At 38.2% G+C, this 20,680-nt stretch overlaps 1 protein-coding gene across 1 annotated transcript in view; it reads right to left on the reverse strand.

The window, feature by feature from the left end:
• The window catches only part of DEUP1 (deuterosome assembly protein 1), a 63,751-nt gene extending 58,052 nt beyond the window's left edge, over positions 1 to 5,699 (reverse strand). Inside the window, 3 exon segments of the mRNA XM_058856141.1 lie at positions 77 to 172; positions 1,476 to 1,647; positions 5,656 to 5,699. Of these exon segments, the coding sequence (XP_058712124.1) occupies positions 77 to 172; positions 1,476 to 1,647; positions 5,656 to 5,699 (312 nt within the window).
• Between the last annotated feature and the right edge of the window lie 14,981 nt (positions 5,700 to 20,680).

Genomic DNA, 20,680 nt, shown 5'->3' on the forward strand with positions numbered 1-20,680 from the left:
GCACATCTATACAATTTGGCATGTGTAAGGTTTTTATACTGCAATCACAAAATAATGAAACTGACATTTTTCTTACTTGAGATTTCAGTGCTTGAAGCTGAGTTTCATAACTCTGAGCCATTTCATTTTTAGTTTTCTCTAAGTTTTCCAATTCTTGTTGAAGTAGTCCCACCTAAAGTTAAAATAAGCATTCAAATGTACCTTTTTTGACATTTTTCAAAGTAAGTAATTTTTGGGAAAGTAATGTGAAACTTTGAAAGAAGACCGCTTCTTTAAGGAGAGATATTAAAAATAAGTATTATTTTAGTAACTTGGTAATAAAACTGCATACCACAGACCCAGATTGTGTCAACATCAAATTAGGGATTTTATAGTAAAAAAATCTCATTGTTGTACAAGTCTGCCATGAAAGACCATTTCTGAAAGCTTTTTTAACCCAACTGTGGTATTCCCAATTGTGAAAATTTTCCTTGCATGGCTTATAAAATGACACAAATTACCTTCCAGTATTTATGTATAAATTACCAGAAGACACCATAGAATCATTTCAGCTCCCTAAGTGCAGTGCCATTTGCAGTATCATGAATTATTACAGTTTCACAGAGATCTGAGAAATATGAGAGAGCATACATGGCACCTGTGCTTCTCTGGAGGGGCATTTGGAAGCTCGGCATAATATGCTAGAGTATTTCAGATAATGTCTCTGCACAGCAAATAAATTGATGTTTTAAGGACGGGCTACTTGAATTCCTCTCTTGGTTCTTCTGACTGCAGGGACTAAGGGCAAGTTCCTAATTGCTCATTAGGGAGAGTCACTCCCTTTTTAAAACTCCCACGGGCAATTTAGCCACCTAGATCACACAAGGCCGCCCTTGTGTAAACACCTAAATTCAGCTGGCTTGAACTAGAACTGAATGCTATGCAAGGATTTCTTGATGCTTCTGAATAATTATTCAGCAGAAAAGACAGTGAAGTACAGACAGTATCAGGTACACTGGGGCTTGAAGTTTCATAAGGAAGTCTAAGTAGTAATACATTTTGAATCTTCACAATGAATAAAATTATCCTACAAAGATATATCATGTAAAATGTTAAAAATCAGGTATAAACAGGAGTAACAAAGACATAATTTTGGGAACCTATTTGAACTGCATTCTTCCATTTAAAATTTCTGATGAAATAAGAAGTGCTGGCATTTAGGAAAAACATCAAATTATCTTTTTACAGCTAACCCAAGAATATTCGATGTAGACTTTAGGGAAATAGAAGAAATATGAGATTTTAAATGACATTTTTACAATCACTTTTCAGAGAAGCACACTTTAAAACAAAACACTAAGGATAATTAGTGACCTTTAAGGGGTGTTTGGTATTTTACATGATAGAACAAACAGTCTTATAGAGAATTTAAAGCATACTAATAAGAAACTACCAGAATAAATACTTTCTTTATAGAATGTGATATTCTTAAATACCTCTTGACCTTTTTGATCCAGTTTGCTTTGGGCACTTGCTAATTCTTGATCCTGGATATCCATCTTTGCTTCCAAAGCTCTCATCTTTTTTTCCCATTCTACTTGCTTTCTGTTTACCATGATGTCAATTTGATGCACTAATTCCTGAAGTTCAGCTTCACATGGAGAAGCTCTAAAAACATAAAGAGATTTATTTTTTCAAAGAAAGAATAAGGGAGAAAACTTTTTTTTTTTTACATTGTTACAATTCTATTTTAATTGTGATCAAACTAACGGAAAGGAAAGGAAAGGAAAGGAAAGGAAAGGAAAGGAAAGGAAAGGAAAGGAAAGGAAAGGAAAGGAAAGGAAAGGAAAGGAAAGGAAAGGAAAGGAAAGGAAAGGAAAGGAAAGGAAAGGAAAGGAAAGGAAAGGAAAGGAAAGGAAAGGAAAGGAAAGGAAAGGAAAGGAAAGGAAAGAAGAAAGGAAAGAAGAAAGGAAGAAAGGAAGAAAGGAAGAAAGAAAGAAAATCATGCTTTCAAGTGTAGGTGCCACCTCACTTCATCAATCTTGAGTTTGCCTGCATGCTCAACTTTTGACTGCACTAAACTGAAAATACAACTCCTTAATGTGGATATGGGTTTATCACAAATCTTTTATTTGGTGCTTAAATTGTGCACATCCCTTGTTTTGATAATTATTACAGGACATTTGAGCGAATTTGTTAAGATTTATAATATCACAATTAAAATATAGCATGGTTTCTAAAAGTTAAATTCTTTAAAACTTCTTTTACATCCACAAATCCTTGAAACTGTAATAGTATCAATGTTAAGCTTGGAAGGGCTTTTTAAATGCACACATAAATCTTAATGACTTTTTAATGTTAAAACTGTTGGCAGTGCCGTTTTGATATTTAATATGAATCACAGAATGACAATAACGAAAATGCAAGCAAGTGATGTATGTCTCTCAAAACAAAAACACCTCCCTCCCAAGTGCCTGGAACCCATCTCAAAAGTAGCATTAATGATGGGTAAACTCTGATTGCCTCCGGGTGGAATATAAAATGGGATTTTGAAAACAGAAGATAAAGCGATACTGCTTTATAAGGTCTACCTGCTGCATCAGGACTACCTTTTCCTTGATACTGCTCTAAAGACCAGTGTACTTCCAGCCCCCTCAAATGTCACACGGCAACACTTTGGTGAACCACCAGCAATGACTCAGGTATGTGATTTCAGCCTTCAGAAGCAGGAACTCGCTTTATTGTATCACATGGATAATCTAAATATTGTCATGCAAGTAAGAATACAACTTCTAGCCTAGATCATCAGATTACCCTTTCAGATCCACCATGGCTGACACCCTTCACTCTTAAATTTCACCTACCTCTTTCAGATCTTCCTGCACACAGCAAATTCTGCATTTGTTGCTAAAAAAAAAATTCTCTTAACAGCTCTTGCATGCTTCTTGAACCTAAAGCCATCATTACATAAAAGGGAGTTGTTGAAAGAAAAATCCCTTCTGAAAGAGCTTCTCAGCCTATCTTCATTTTCTTTAATTCCTTACCTGGATCCTCTAAGCACACTTGCAGCTGCAAAAGGAAATCTGTACTTGAAGTTGTAGATTACTGCTGCTGTTCTACTACCAAAACTACTCTGTATCAAGGCTCTGGTATTGAAAACAGACGCCCAGTCATCCCCACTCACTAGCAGAGAGGTGCTGCTTGCTGCAGTAACTATTGCTTTAATCCACTAGTGCTAATTACCCCCTCACAATATGGCCAATTAAATGGCACCACAGTCATGAGAATATATTTTGATCACTGGATGTGGAATGCAATGGTTACTTTTGTTTAACAAGACATCATGTAAACAACACACAAAGAAACAAATTTTCTCATAAGCAAAGAAGTAGGCATGTTTTTTTTTACTCAGGCAGAGTCAGCATTCCCAGTTTGCTGGATGCACACATGGAATGGATTCATCATACAGGGAAGTAATGACTTGTACTTCAGCAAGTGGCACCTATTTCTTTTTTAGGTTCATTTACTTTGAAAAAGCTCAAAACACTTAAAGTTATCTCACTTTAAAGTGGTGTAGGTAAGCTCTTAGTCTTCTTTTATTCTGTCTCCATGTAAGTGAAAATAAAGATGAGTCATATTCTTCTGCCATTAATAACTATTTATCTTCATGCAAATTTAGACAAAAATCCAGGAAAAAAGCTTTACCACCTCCAGGCCTTTATCACAAATGATTTTTGCACTAGTTAGAGCTTTCTAGCTCTATTTATCCATCTTTTGCTTTGGAGTTCTGCACAGGTCTGCTTTTTTCTGTTTCCTAACAGACATAGAAAGAATGGTATTGTCCATACACTCTAGAATAAAGTTATTTAAAAACAGATGATTTAAGAAATGTTCGGTTCATACTGTCTGTCTTGACTTAATACTTTCTTCCCTTATTATTTACATTTTACATCCTACACAAGTAGGAAAATAAGTATGGCCATATTTATGCAAACACAAGCAAAACTTACTCAGTCTTACATAGTATATTCATTAGGTTTCAATATTTGCCACAGCTTCCACAGTCAATATTAATTCATTTTATTATTGCAAACCTTGCTCTAAAAATAGGAAATATACAAACCATTTGTGACAGAATCTTCTACCCTGAAGTTCCATTATAAGAACTACAACTAACTTATTTAACAACTTGCAGCCATACTGAATCATACACATCTATGGATAGACAATTTGTGATTTATGAGTCCTTGCAGTTGGAATGTATTTGTCCTGATTTTCACCACCATTACTCAGCCATTTTCCCAAATTTCAAAGGCACTGCATTATCCCTGGAATACTGTCAGCATAAGACTGAAATTATTTCCTTTCAGCAAAGGTGTATCCTAAACTACTCTTCCAGATTCTTTGTATAGTTAATAGAAATAACTAGCTAGCAAGAATTATGGTTTATGATGGGAGAAATTCCTCTAGATTCATCTGCAATAGCTGGAAATTTCCTATGTTGATTAAAAAAGTCGAGGCAGAATCTTGAATTTTTGAAATAAGTTTCTGACTTGTAGCCAAAGAATAGCAGTACCTTTGGGGTTTTCTAATTCAAGCTTTTATATGGCCACTTTGACAAATCATATAGCTATGATATGAAAAAAGGATTCCCTCAAAGCAAAAAGAAAAAAGGGGGGGGGGGGAAACACTAATCAGAATATTTTACTGCAGCAATTTATTTCTACCATGAAAAGTGCATGCATTATTCTTCAGTATGACACAGCACACTTTTAAATCCCATTAAAAACTTTATTGGGCCAGAATAAGATATGATAGAACATGCCTCTTTTATTTTAAGAAATACCTTTACACTTAATGTGCATCGTATCACGTTGTGCTGTTTCTTGGAAATAATGACAGAATGAACAGGTTTATTTGAAAAGCAGTTAGTAAGTTTACCTACACAATTATGATGGATAAATATTCTGTTTCAGTCATTAAGTAGGGAAGTACTTCTTATATTTGTGTGTTCCTTCAAGATGCTGAATGGGACGAGGTCCAGCATCAAATCTTATTCATGTTCTCACTTCTTTAAAAAGACTTTGTGCTAACATATTTTCTAGATTAACTAAATACTAACATTTTTTTCCTAGATTAACATTAAAAGAACTAAATTTGGATTATGTAAAAATAAAAAAGGATTATGTGTTCCTATGAAAAGTGCACTTAATACTTGGGGAGAACAGTTGTGGTTATTATCTGTGCAGAATAAGGCTAGGGCTTTAGCAATGAATCTTGTTTTCAAGATTCTTAATGTTTTAAGAGCTGTGATATGTAAGTTTATACTGCTGTAGCCTAGCAACTTCAAGTACTTTTAAAAAAAAGTTTGAAATAATGTTTCTTAACATCTTAATAAAACCCCACATAGCTTTCATACTCCCTCCCCTCCCCCATTTCAGGTATGAATATTTAAAACATTTAAATAACTAACAGAAACAGTGAGTACAGTATTAGCCACAGCAATAAGATGTCTTAAGTATCAGCAATTTCTCCAGTTTGCATGGAAAGCAGAAGAAATAGAGAATCAAGTTTGCTTTCAAAATTATTAATATTTTGTGTTTCACATTTTTAATAAACCTACATAATTCAATTCCATCATATATTCAACTCCCAGGACAGTAAGTCATTACATACATAGTCACAGCTTGGTCCTGGAGCACTTCTACGTCCTCCTCCATAACAGTGATTGTTGTTTTAACCTGTTAAAACACCAAAAGTCAAGTAATTCAGATTCTTAAATGCATTAGCTGACATAGCCAAATAGTACCAACTGGATAGTTCTGTTTTCATTTCATATTATCCAATTTTCTCACAGCAAAAAACAAGGACAGGGGAGTGCAGCTCTAATTAAAGGCTGGAATGGGCAAGACAAAAGCTTCGGGAGTAAGCTCAGCTCTCTGATAGCAATTCTTGCACTTGGTGCAGCCCTGAGATACCAGAGGTGGTGCTGAGCTTGAACCTAGCCCTGAGTCTCCATACAGAAATTTGTTTTGGATCATTCCCTGTTGTATGATATCAATGATTTGCGTAGACACTCTGAAGCACATGAATCTAAATTTGCCATAGATTCATGGCTGTGTTCGTCAAACATTTGTACCTTTGCACACCGTGATCAATCTCCACCCAGGCTCTAAGCGCTCTCAAGCAGCATTTCGGATTCCTACTGACTGGTCACTCCCTTGCCTGGCAGATGCAGTCCAAGACACGCAGCCCTCAAATACCTCGGCAGGAAGGTCAGAACAAATGCTATTGCTGAGACCAGTCCGGTTCTGTGAGTGCGGCAGGACACAAGGATGTGGGGACATGCCTGCCTGCATGCAAGAACATTATGGGTGGCGGGGGAGCACCAAGCAGCCCTAATTCCTCGTGGGGAAGAGCAGTGGGGCTCTCAAGTGCACGGGTACCAGAACCCACAGACGTGTGGGCAATGACACATGGCACTGCAGCCTTGGCTCCACAGGGAGCAGGCACTTGAGGTGACATTGCCAAAGGGGCGCTGGCTGGAAAAGGACCGGACCCCAGGGGTGATGCTGCCACAGGACGAGCCATAGGACATGGACACCTGTGGTGACACCGGCACAGGGACAGCCTTGGCTGCGCCGGACACCTGAGGAGACCGGGGCACGGACAGCACCACCCGGGCTTCCGCGGCCGCCCCCTCCCCGCCGGTTACCTGCGGTGCTCCCCGCTCCGCTCCTGCCGCCCCCGCTGCCGCTGTGGCCGCGGTACGAGCCCCGCACTCCGGCCAGCCCCGCTGCCCGTCCCGCCGCGGCTCCCGCCCGTCGCCACGGTAACGCGGAGGGCGGCGGGCGAGGCGGGAAGGCGGCCGGGACAGGGCCGGGACCGGGCCGGGAACTGCCCCGATGGGCGCAGGGGGAGCGGCGCGGACACCCCGCGGTCACTCCCTGCGTCCCTCCTTCGATCCGAAGGTAAAGAACATGTGCTTTTTCTTTACCATAATTTAAGAAATCAGTAGGCAAGGTGGTTTTTTTTCTTTATTTTTATATTTTTTTTTTTTATTTCCCTTCCCCTTAAAACACTGTTATTACTAGATAATGAAAAGGATGAACATTACCCTTTCCTCCCTGAATGACTAGCTATGCTTTTACCAAAGGGCTTCAAATGATTTTCAGATTACTTTGCAAACGACCTTGGCCTGATGTCTTTCCATTCTTGTGGCCTTCAGTCTGCCTTACTGAACAACAAAATGCTTTTAGGAATCACAGCTATTTCAGCTCTTTACAGTAATAAATTGGGGGAGTTTACATCTCTTCAAACACCAGTGAGTTTTTCTACCAGGATGGTACCATTTACTTTGTATTGTCCTGAAATTTCACAGAGCAGTGTCAGGACCTGCTAGTCTATTTCTGTGCACTACATGTCCAGCTTTGGCTTTTTTTTTTTTTTTTTTTTTTTTTTTTTCTCTTAGTATGTTTACTGAAATTAGCCAAGTGAACAGCAGTTTTAATACCAGTTCAAAGGAATAATCTATTTCATTGGGTTCCTACATACTGTGCTGTGGCAGATGGTTTTTGTGTCAGCAGAAATGCTGTTTCAAGCTGTGAAATATGATTTTTAATTTTTATTTTTATAATAAAAGACTAAAATAAAATTATATACAAAGTTTCAGGAAAGTCACAGAATGACAGAATTATTAGGACTGGAATGGACTTTGGAGGTCACGTCTCTGGAAATCATTTTGCCAAGGCAGGGTCGCCTAGAACAGGTGACCTCATCCCTGATGAGGTTTGCCATTCATTCTGGAAAATAAGAGTTTTTCCTTGTAGCCAAGCCCCCCAGGATGACAGAAGAAATCTGTGGGACCAATTGCTGCACTCTGAGCCCTGAAAACGTTTTCTTCATTACACTTTTAATACTTCATTACACTTTTCTTCATTATTTACTTACTGTAATTAAGTTAATGTTGAAATATAATTTCTTATAATTGAAATAGTTTTGAGATTTTTTTTAACAGTGAAATTTGGGGTTATTTATTTTAAATACTGAGCTTTAAGATGATTTAAAGTACTATATACTAGAAGTGACTTCTAATGCAACTGCCAGCAAATCTCCATTTTTTCATCTGCTCAATCGAAATGAACTTTTCAGCCATATTCCCAGTGTATATATTTTAATTTCCTCCCTGTCTTACCCTCTCTCAGCGCTAATCAGTTATTCAGAAATTTAATTTCCATCTGTCATGCCTAAGTAGAATTGGGAGGGAGGCAACTTAAAAAAATACAGAAAAATAATTTTTAAATTTCTTACTTACATTTTCAAAGCTTTTTAGAAGGACAATTCCACTGCCACTAGCTGGAGTTGTGTTTAATTTTCTTATGTATATCTAAATACCTCCCCCTCTATATTAAAAAAATCCCATATCAAATTGCTGACCTTTTCTATTTGATTTTGCTCATCCACATAATCTCTTGACTAGGGCTTGCCTTATGAGACTCAAGACTGTTATTTGTTGACTTTAAAGAACATGCCTTACAAATTGTGACAGCCAGCCAGCCAGCCAGCCAGCCAGTCAAAAAAAAAAAGCTAATTTCAAATCAGCTTTTAGATTAAAATTCATGGAAAGCTATAAGCACATTTCTGCAGGAAAAGAAAGCAGATCAGGGCAGGTACACAACGGAGTGTGAACAAATGTCAAACAAGACAAGGTATAACACTGATCTATTTACAAAAACACGGGGAACTAGGCATTAGCTAGGAAGCTGCATTTCAGAGGGATTTCAGGTTGGTGTGCTGGACAATGATTAATGGGATGAAATTTAACAAGTCCAAATGTTGGACTCTGTAACTAGGGATTGAGAGTTTCTAATACTAAAGCAATAATTCACAAATCAATATAGAATATTTTTGGAGCAGTGGTGTTAATGGAGTAGCATAATTCAAATATAATTTCAGTGAGAAATTATTATATACGTACTAGTTATCCTTCCTAGGTATTTGTCACTTGAATTCTTTGACATGTGTTGGGTTTGTAGTGCAATATGTAATAGTATGTAAAAGCTAAGTGCATTTGTGTATTTAACTTTAAATACAGATTGTATTTACAGGATATATTCACAACTTACTTTGCAATCTCAGATGACAGATTTGATTGAACATTTTGTTCCAGTAAGCTCAGTATAGTTCTCATAAGAAACAGACTCATTTCTTTAGCATAGAAACCACATTATTTTAGTGATATTTATATGATGGATTCATAGCAGCTCTATGAAAGTTTATTAATTGCATTCTGTATGTTAGTTTGAATGCACATGGACACCCCAACTTAATTTACAGAAAAGTAAAGGAATAGCCGAGTATAAGCCATCCATCAACAACTTTGCAGGAGTCACTGAGAGACAATAAAATTTATGGAAAAAATCCTTAAGATGTAAGCAATAACAGAAGAATGACATTTTAAAAAGAACCTTTGCAATAGGGATTTCTGCTTGTGAAAATGAGACGGGCATAAAATGTGCCTGAAGAATCTGAAAGTGCCTAACTAATTTACTGGCAGGAGTTGATAAATCCTGACATAATATAGACATAGATGAAGATTACTGTTTTGAAATATTTTGGTTTTAGTTTAAACTGAAAACTACTCTTTTCCTAAGCAGCTTATGAAATCACTGAAGGAAAGAACAGAAATAGTTTGGATTTAGTAGGATTTGCCAGGTAAACCAATTGATATGTCATACTGTAGGCTGAAACCTTGGAGTGGAGAATTGTAAGAATTTATCCTGTAAAAGGAAACCTGAAAATAAAGGTTACTGCTCTGGGAGAATGCAGACAGGAGATAAAGGCCATTAGGCCTGTTTCTGTGACACTTCCAAATTAGTCTTTCTGTGTCAGTCTCTAAGGATGACAAAAAAGTAATGGTAGAATCATGTAGGTTGGAAAAGACCCTTAAAGATCATGGAGTCCAACCTCTAACCCAGCACTGTGAAGTCTGCCACTAAGCCATGGCCCCAGGCACCACATCTACACATCTCTTACCTACCTCCAGGAATGGTGACCCCACCATTTCCCTGGGCAGCCTATTCCAGTGCTTGACAAGCCTTTCAGTGAGGAAATTTTCCCTAATGTAGGGTCTAAATCTCACCTGGTGCATCTTTGCAGCCATTTCCTCCTGTCCTGTCCCTTGCAATTTGGGCGAAGAGACGGAACCCAACGTGGCCATATCCTCCTTCTAGGCAGTTGTAGAGAGCAATAAAGTCCTGCCCGAGCCTCCTTTTCTCCAGGCTAAACACCCCCAGCTCCCTCAGCTGCTCCTCACAGCACTTGTGCCCCAGACCCTTCCCCAGCTCCGCTGCCCTTCTCTGGACACGCTCCAGCCCCTCAATGTCTTTCTTGCACTGAGGAGCCCAGAACTGAGCACAGCATTTGAGGTGTGGCCTCAGCAGTGCCGAGTCCAGGGGGATGGTCACTGCCCTGCTCCTGCTGGCCACACCACTGCTGATCCAGGCCAGGATGCCATCGGCCTTCTTGGCCACCTGGGCACTGCTGGATCATGTTCAACCACTCATTGACCAGCACCCTCAGGTCCTTTTCCACTGGACAGCTTCCCAGCCATACTGACCCAAGCCTGGAGCATTGCATGAGGTTGTTTTGACTTAAGATCTTTGTTGAATTTTATCTGTATAATGCTAGATACTGTCTGCACAAAAGAACAATTGCTTGTTTAAAGTTGCTTTTTCTGGAAACTCATAATAGCGTTTAGCATTACTGCAACATCTTTCAGTATGGCATAGCCTTTCCTTTGTAGTTATTCCTACTGAAGCATAAAAATAAAAAAAAGAAATATGGTTTGACAGTATGTGTATGGTTTCTAGCTCTGTAGACAAAAATACTTCTTGGTTAACTTGTTTTTGCTTCTCAAATGAAATAGTCAGTTGTCTGTGATCTTTACAATTAAAAAAGAGACTGCTAAATTTGAGATTGTACATTTCATCTGTTGCTATATATCTTGCCACAGTTGCCTCAGTTTTTATGTTGTGCCATACTGACATGAGAATTTATTAAAAATATCCTGGTTAAGATAGGCAAGTTATAGGAAAAAAATTAAAATAAACACTCTAGAAGCATAAATTTGACTTCGTACTGTCTGAGAATATTACAGGAAACAAACTGTGGTTTGTTTTCATCCCGAATTTAAATTATTTTTTGATAGTTTGATAATTTTAATTTTCAACAGCACAAAATGTGCTAACAATTGTACAAGCTGCTTTTGGTCATATTTAATGACCAAAGAGTAGATAATTTGAAGTTTTGTAATATTGCATAGATTTAAGTTTTTCTTTTTTGAATCAAGCACATTAAGTGACTATTCTGTTGAAATACCTTGTAGAGAAGTAATTAACAGTGCTGACATTTAAGTTGTCATTTGGGGTTTCAGAGATAACAATTGAGGAGATGTCATAGGAGTTCGCATTGCTCACTTGCATAAGAATGTATAATATAGAATACAGCACTGTATTGGTCCTATTAAGATGATATTTTCAGGTTATGCTTGGGTGATCAGGTGCTGTGCCTTAACTAATTTTATTTATTTTATCTTTGGAGTCACTGGTTGGTTTTATAATTATCTGAGTGTCATTATTTTCAGAATTAGTAGTGGGGTACAGTGGTAGAGCAATTAAAAGGTATTGCTGTGTCACCTTCTACAGAAGTGCATCATGAGGCCTGAGCTATTTGGCTTGCCTGGAAAAGTTGAGCCTCCATTTAACTTAACTGTAAAGAGGTATTTGGATGGGGACTCAGAGGCAGGCACTTGGGATACTGGCTTTGTCATTCTCTTGCTTTTCTCTAGAAACAGAAAAGAGCTTTTTATCAACCTAACATCTAAACTCACCCTTCTGACCTTGAGAGCCATAATTCTAGTCAGACCGCAAATAACAGTACCACAGTATTTGCTTGCTTCTGCAGATGCTTGCTCTGAGCATTTACATGCTCAAGGCTGAGTCTGGGCTGAGCAAATACTGCATCTGCTTGAATATCCCGTTCTGCTTAACAGGCAGCTCACAGTGATGAGACTTGAGTCAGTGTGAGTGCTCCTTGCAGGGCCAACTTCATCCAAATGCATAACACTACCACCAAAAATGGAAACTTTGCTTCACTTTGCTGATAAAAAAAGCAAAAGCAAGCAAAGCTTTCCTAGAAAATTTGAGCAAACAGAAATACTCTACATTTTCTACAAGATGGAAATGAGGATTGTTCATCAGTACCCAATTACTTCTAAGGGTGGAGCCTTAATGATTGACTTTCCCTCCCAACCTGAACACCACTGTCTCATAAAACTACATGGCAACTTTATTGCAGGTATATTATATTATAAGCATTATTATATTATAAGCACTGTGCTATTATCTGAAAGGTTAACTGGCCAGACAGATATAAGCCATGGTCAGTTTGTTTTTTATTTAGGGTAGCTAATAAAATTAGTGGGGAAAAATGTGCAGGACCCATGAGAAAGACACAGACACTTGGGTATGCAAACATGGATGAACACAGATGTCTGAATCTTACACTTGTTTTGGGTGTTTGATTGGCTAGAGCAAAAGATTTTTGGAGAGGTATTCTTGACGTATTCCATCTTCCAACACAGTAAGTGTGGCAAGAAAAATGCTACACCTGACTCAGGCCTTTGCCCCTTCATGGCATGGGTTGCTTGGTGAAGTTTCTGATTGGCATTTCTGGGGCATAAGGCAGAGTTCTCAAAGCAACTGCTCTTGCTGACCTTCCTGCCCCAATTAGGCTGAGCCAGCTGGGGTAGGGGCTGTGTTTTTCCTCACCAGTACATTCAAACCTTCCTTCTGCTGCTGCTTGTTGGGTTCAGCCTGACCTCCATCAGGTCTTAAGGCAAAGCAATGAAGATACCTACAGCAAAGTGTATATCCAAGGAATGGTCTCCTCAGGCCACTGGACATTTTCAAATGTTATGTTTTTCTCATGAATAATTTGCCAGGGTTTGAGCCTGTTTTTGAAAAAGAAACTGAAGACATCACTGTTGAATGTCATGAACTTCAACCTCTGACAAGTTACCTTTTCCATTGCTCTTTCTAGGAAATAGCAATTAGATCAGGATTTTCTGTGTGTTTTTGTCTGTGTGTGCATACTTTAAACACTGCTACCATTGCTGTAAAGTGGTAAACAAGAAAGTGGGAAAGAAATCAGCCCTGGTTTAACTGTCTCTTTGAGCAATAAGATTTATCTTCTGCTTCCTTCCTCGTATCTGAAACACAAGACTTGAGGATGAAGATGGTCCTGTAGCAGTCCTTACAGATATCAGTGTGGTGCATGAGAAACACCAGGGTTAAGGGAGGAGCTGAGAGAGGCTGAGGAAGGACTAGGTAGATGAAAGACAAGGGAGGTATGGAGCACATGAAGAAGGGATTTGGACAACAGGAATTTTTAAAGTAAGAGGAATGAGATTTTGCCAGTAAGGACGCAAATCACCTTTGTGTGTTGGGAGCTGTTTGGGATGATAGTTGCTAGCTGTACATACACTGATGCCAGGCAAAGGAAAATTTGAAGGAGAAATCATATCCACTACACAATGCTTATGCTTTTTGGTGCAATTTTATGATGTACCTGTGTTACTTAATTGTCAAGTCCATTGTGGATATAAGCACACTGTCTTTCATGGAGCACTGCCTTGCAACTAGAGCAGGAAAGGGTTACAGGTTAGCTGAAACAGGGAACTGAACAAATACTAAATGAAGAATCAATCCTCCTTTCAAACTTTTGCATCAGTTAAGAAGGAGAAGATTTGAAAGGAATTTCCAGAACTTCATTAGCTACTTCATAATATTGCATAAAACCAGATGCACTGTGGACAAGAGTCTGCAGAAAAGATCTTGGTTCAGTAAGAACTTAATTGTTTTCTAAATAACTAAATAACATGGTTATTACTAATAACTAAATTAGTATTAGTTACTAATTACTTATTACCAACTACTAAATAGCATGGTTATTACCTTATTGTTAAATAACACGGTTATTTAGTAATGTTAGAGCCACGATGGATTTGTTCTCTAGTCATCCTTTCACAATCTTGAATATTCTTCCTGTGCCTTAAAACAATTCCAGTTCCATCTCTTTAAAACTTTCCATATCCTCCACAGTTATCTTGCACATCTTTGCACGTGTTTAGGAACACTAAGATAAAAAATTACCTTTGACTAGAAATGCTGTATTCTGCATCCTCTACATCTCAGGAAAGGCTCAATTTTTGTTCCCTTTCCAATGCTGCTTACTTTTGAAATTCAAGTGTTGAATAATTAAGTTATTATCTTATAGGGTTGTCTAATTATGAGCTATAAGCACAGGGATTTGTGTGAGATAAGTACCCAAAATGTCCTTGCTTTGTCTCCTATTCTAATTTGTTTTGTATTCCTAATACTTGATTGCTGCAATCTATGATTGAGTGAATATACTTTTCTTTATGAATAGCTTGTTGATGTCCTAGGATCCTCTGGGACAAAGGCAGCTGCATACATATAAGGTGATATTAGTATTTTCCATCTTATCAGAGAAAGTTCACAGCTGGGGAGATATTAAAGCAACATTTTCAGCTCTCTACATTCCCAGTAGTTTAAATTGAAAACCCAAATATAAAATTGAGGACTAAAAATAGCTTCCCCTACTCAATTTATGGTATTACAAAGAACCTTCTACTTTACCTACTTCTCTCAAAGCCATAATGATCTTTAAAGGACAATTCTAATCATCTTTATATCCAGTCTAGTTTCTGCTGACTGAAACAGTATCACTCTTCAGGAGGTTTTCTTCAACAGGTAGATAGACCTCACTGATGTGATTTTTGGGTATTTCACAGAATCACTAGGTTGGAAGAGACCTTCAAGATCATCAAGTCCAAACCATGCCCTAATACCTCAACTAAACCATGGCACTGAATGCCACATCCAGTTTTGTTTTAAACACATCCAGGTATGGTGACTCCACCATTTCCCTGGTCAGACTATTCCAGTAATTTATCACTCTTTCCATAGAAACTTTTTCCTAATATTCAACCTATACTTCCCTTGGCACAGCTTGAGACTGTGTCCTCTTGTTCTGTCAGTTGCTGCCTGGAGAAAGAGACCAACCCCCACCTGACTACAACCACCTTTCAGGGATTTGTAGAGAGTGATAAAATCACCTCTGAGTCTCCATTTCTCCAGGCTGAACAATCCCAGCTCCCTCAGCCATTCTTTGTAGGGTTTCTGTTCCCAGCCCCTCACCAGCCTTGTTGCCTCCTCTGGACATGCTCCAGCATCTCAACATCCTTCCCAAACTGAGGGCCCAGAGCTGGACACAGCACTCCAGGTGAGGCCTCACCAGTGCTGAGTTCAGGGGAAGAATGACCTCCCTGCTCCTGCTGGCCACACTATTCCTGATCCAGGCCAGGGGCCATTGGCCTTCTTGGCCACCAGGGCACACTGCTGGCTCATGTTCAGCTGCTGTCACCAGCATCCCCGGGTCCCTTTCTGCCTGGGCACTGTCCAGCCACAGCCTATAACATTGCAGGGGGTTATTGTGGCCAAAATGCGGGACTTGGCACTTGAACTTATTAAATTTCATCCTATTGATGGGATAATTTTGATCCCACTCATCTAAATGTTCCAGGTCTCTCTGCAGAGCCCTCCGACCTTGCAACAGATCAACACACACTCTGAACTTAGTGTCATCTGCAAATTTACCAGTGGAAGACTCAATACCCTCACCATGTTGCCAATAAAGATATTGAACAGGGCTGGCCCCAGCACAGACCCCCGAGGGACACCACTGGTGACTGCCCCCAGATGGATGCAGCCCCACTCACCACCACTCTCTGAGCCCGGCCATCCAGCCAGTTCCAAACCCAGCCCAGAGTGCTCCTGTCCAAACCATGGGCTGCCAGCTTCTCCAGGAGTGTGCTGTGGGAGACAGTGTCAAAGGCCTTGCTGAAGTCCAAACAGACAACATCCACAGCCTTCCTGCATCCACCAGGCAGATCACCTGGTCATAAAAGGAGACCAGGCTGATCAAACACAACCTACCTTTCCTAAACCCATGCTGGCTGGGTCTGATACCCTGGCCATCCTGTAAGTGCTGCATGATGGCACTCAGTATAAACTCTTCCATAACCTAATTGGGTACTGAGGTCAGGCTGACTGGCCTATAATTACCAGGATACTCCTTCCCACCCTTTTTGTGAATGGTCATCATATTGGCCAGTTCCCAGTCATCTGAAACCTCAGCAGTGGTGGTGTATGGGGAATAAAACAGAGCACAATGGAACCGATTAAGGAGGCTCGTATCTTGGGCCTAATCAAACAGAAACCATGGGAGAGACAGATACAGATAACTACTCCCTGGGGTAGAAGTGATCAAGAAATATGTTGTGAAACTTTGTAATGATTATCAGGTAACTGATGTCATGAAGAATGCAAAACCAATGGGAAATTGTTGCCAAAAATAGAGCCCTATATAAGTGCCGAACAAGTAAAACCCTATATAAACTCCTTGTATACTCAATACAATTGGCTTATGATCTTTATGTGGATGTCCCCTTCTCTCAACTGCCGATTGTGGTGTCCAAGATTTGCTCAGTTTTCAAGTTTTTTAGTTTCTTAGTTTTTCTCCAACCCCCAAAATTCCTATTTTACAGAGTACATAGACCAGTCAGATAGGGCCAGCCACACTTACATGGTAGCAATTTTTCTGTAACATTTCATGCTTCCTGCCAAACCAAATTTATGTCAGTGTAGCTATTCAGTAGGATAACAGATCACCTGAAGTATCTGAGGATGCTTGAGAGCAATGGATTTTTGGCCATCATATGTATGGTTACTGCAAAAAAAAAGAAACTATCTAGGCCAAATTTATGTTCATAACTTTTAACAAGTAGAGAAGAGGAGTGTTTGTTTGAACTCATGAGTCCTGACTCAACTCTGAAATTTGTCATAGGCTTCATACACTTTTCAGCATACTTTTTTGATTAATTTCCAGACAGAGAAATCTGATATAATATAAATTATATTCTCATTTGTTTATCGATTCTTTATTTTCAGCTTTTGCAGCAGTGAGCATTTCCTGTTTATTGTGCATGGAATATGAAAGAAACAGTCTTGGCTTGGTTAACAGGTCATGTCATCCAATAATGCTCTTGTCTGGGATTCAGTAACTTAGTGGCCATGGCCGAGTATTCATATACATTCTTCATTCACAGATTGTTCTTCTTACTCACTTTAGCTAAAAGTAGTTTAATGCAATTTCATCTTGCCTGACAGAGAAAGATAAATCTAAGCCAACCCATGTTTCTATTAATATGCTGTAATGAAAGCATTTTCATGCTGCTTTCCAGTGTGGTTCAACACATATAATTGATTATTTTACAAAATGACTGTTAGAGTTGCATTGAAATCAGAGGGGTTGCATTCAGATTTTCATAATCAGTGGGATATTAGAATTTTTAAATGGCCTTTAAGCACTACCGCATCTGAAAATTAGGTCTTTAATACACTTTTTAATATATTTATTTAAATAATAGTTTATTTGTGTAGAAACATTGTAAATGTCTTTGTTGCAGTTTAACATCTTTGTGCTAAAAATCAGCCAGTTCTGACCATTTAAAATTAAACTGCTTTGATAGTTCTTGTTATAGAGTGTAAAGGATTTTTCCCACCAAGTTTTCTGCTGAAAAGAATTCCATAGATCAAAGCACCAACTGACATGCTGATAAAGATTTTTTTATGTTCTTCTTGCATTTTTTCAAACCTTTGGGTAAAAAAAAAAGCATGTGTTCTTGTGATGTGTTGAATTCTTTATCAGTGCAAAGAGAGTAACCATATTTGCAGCATTAGAGAGTGATGTCTAAACAGATTCACAACATTGCTGTCCTTTCCTTAAGTTTTGGGAAGTGAATGTTACTCTTATTTTTTTTTTTCCTAAGAGCACTTCCAAGCCACATGGCCAGTCATCTGTTACTTTCACATGGAGCCAAACCTGGGAACGTTCCTGCTTCTGCCTTCTGCATTTTTTTCAGGGTCTAGTAGGTTATTTTTCTTAGTTATGAAACTTGACATGTGTTACACAAATGGTGAATTTGGAAATATCTTCCATTATTTTTAGTGTGCACTCAGGCTTATAATTCTGCATCCTTCTCACTGTCTGGAAAGCCAGTTTTTGTTGGTGTATGTTTGGTATGTGCATAGCTTGGGGAAGGCATAGAGTGAATAATTAGTGGAACACAGAGTGAAGTGGCTTAAGATGAAATCTTTGAACTGGGAAGAGAATTTTACTCAACTACATTTGAAAAATGCCTAAAGGAATCAGTGGTCAATCGAGAATAGGTTATTTTCATATTAAGCATTTTCCTGTTACAATTCCCTTTTTGTTACTTTTCATTTTGCACATACAACTTCTGCACTGTTAGCTTCAGTAAAGACATACTGCCTGTTACTACTAAAGATTTTCATTTTTCTTGTTTACCTGTTGCTGTTAAGCATTTTTCCCAGGCCTCATCCTCTGTACTTCAGTAACTCCTTGTAGCTGATTACACAAGGCCGAGCATAGATTTTAATAATGTTTTATAGTTCTTCGGAGCCAATTGTGTGAACAAATGCAATGTTCAATTGCATTCTTTTTATTTCCTAAAATACCTTTTTGATAGAAGTAAGTTCTGGATGCTGAGTTCTAGGGTTTTTAACAAGTTACTGTCTAGCAGCTGGCTCATAGTATGTCAACAGTTCTATAGTAATTTCACATTTTTTTGTTATTGATGTCCACATCAATACATCAATACACATGGGAAGTAGTTGAAGCTGGTTTAGCCCTCAAGCCCAGTTAAGAAAGCTTCTGGTAAGGGACTCTTCACGTAGAAAGTTTATAATATAAGGGGATGAATCATAGAATCATAAAATAGTTTGAGATGGAAGGGACCTTTGAAAGTTGCCTAGTCCAACCTTCCTTCTTGAAGGAACGGGATATCTTAAACGAGGTCAAGACAAAGGTGAAGATACACATGAAGACTAGACAAGAAAAAAGAAAAGATTGCTATGATAAAAGGCATGCTCCATATTCCATGATTTTTTCACTGCCTTTTTAACCTGAGGTAAAGGATATGTAGGAAGTGAAGTAGAATGCAGACAAACCGGGTGCCATTTTTTTCACTTACATTATATCAGTTTGAAAATATATGTATTCCATAAAAAGTATGTGGAATGTATGTGTTTTTAAGGTACCTGTACCTCTAAACAAACAATTAACACCTAGATATCATTTAGGTATGCAACAAATTCCTCAAAATTTAGTTATAAATGATGCTGCTTTTCTATGATTTTAGGTCAAATTAATTTAAACTAAGTCTCAAGACCTGGAAAGAGCTACATAGTTGTTGTCTATAGCTGAAATTTCTAGATTTCTGTCTGTGAACAGAAATAAGCATTTCTAGGCCAAATTAGTCTCTTCCTATGTTTATAATTAAAATGAGGTTGTTGAAAATTGCCTTCAAAGTCCTTATTTCTGTCCAGTGACTATAAAGGAAAGTTACAATGCCTAATTTACATAGAAAACTGGATGTTATATGTCTAAAGCTAAGTGAGCTGAATCTTAAACTCAGGAAACACTTTTCACATCAGTGTGATACTTTCCACCATCTTGAGGAATTAATATTGCAGAAAATACGCAGGTAGTTTGAATATGTAGTCCTATTACTTAATGTGACATTTCTTTCTTTAAAAATGCTGCTGCTAATGAAACAATATAGAGAAGCTTGTCAAAACAATGTCTCAGAAAGTGAAAGATGTTATTTAATAGAATTTTGATTCCTTGACTTGCTGTTTTCTTTTTGAAAAGACTGCTTTTTGAATACAGTGTTGAATGTGGGGGAACAGGAAGTGATATGTACTTAATACCTATTTGAAAAGTGTGACATTTTCTAAGAGCAGTTATTCAAGTGTTGTTTATTTGGTTCACCTGTAGAGAACTGCAACCTCTCAGAGAACCCCAAACCCATGTGATTTTTTGCTGCTCAACTGAGAGATGGGACTTCAAAGGAGGGGTGTAAAAAGTAGCCCAAGCAAGAAGCTCTAGCAAAAAGAAATCAAAGCCTAAGCAAAAAGAGGTTGTAGTCCGAATTGAAGTTGTTTATTGAAGTCGTTGATTCTTTTCCAAGTTCTGTTTATATACTGTTGCAGCCCTAAGCAGGGACAGTCCCAAGCAAAAATTTCCTACTAGCCTATTAGACAGCATACTGTTCTCATTACTTGGCAGCCTTACAAAACTACATAGTTTCAAAAACCTTGATATTGGCATATGCTGTACTTTTTCTAGCTCTCCTTTTACATCCATGGTTTCCTATCCTATGGTTTGTACCCAACCAATGCCAAGATATCTTGACCATAAGCTCCACTGTGCTCTTTGTTATGTCCCACATTTGTTCTCACATTATTACTGACAGTGCATTTATGCACATTTTATTTTGAAATATAAAATGGGATATTTAATTAATTTAATAATTAATTTTGATTAAGAAGATAGTACTGCAGTTAGGGTTGTATGACTTTTTTGATGTTCTTACATTTCCTAATTTTCACTGTCTTTTCTGATGCTTTTAGGAATTGTAGCTAGTTAGCAGTGAAGTGTTGTATTTGGCAAACTTGGTATTGGTTGCTTTGGA

Source organism: Poecile atricapillus, chromosome 1, assembly GCF_030490865.1.
Source record: "Poecile atricapillus isolate bPoeAtr1 chromosome 1, bPoeAtr1.hap1, whole genome shotgun sequence".
Taxonomy (NCBI): Eukaryota; Metazoa; Chordata; class Aves; order Passeriformes; family Paridae; genus Poecile; species Poecile atricapillus.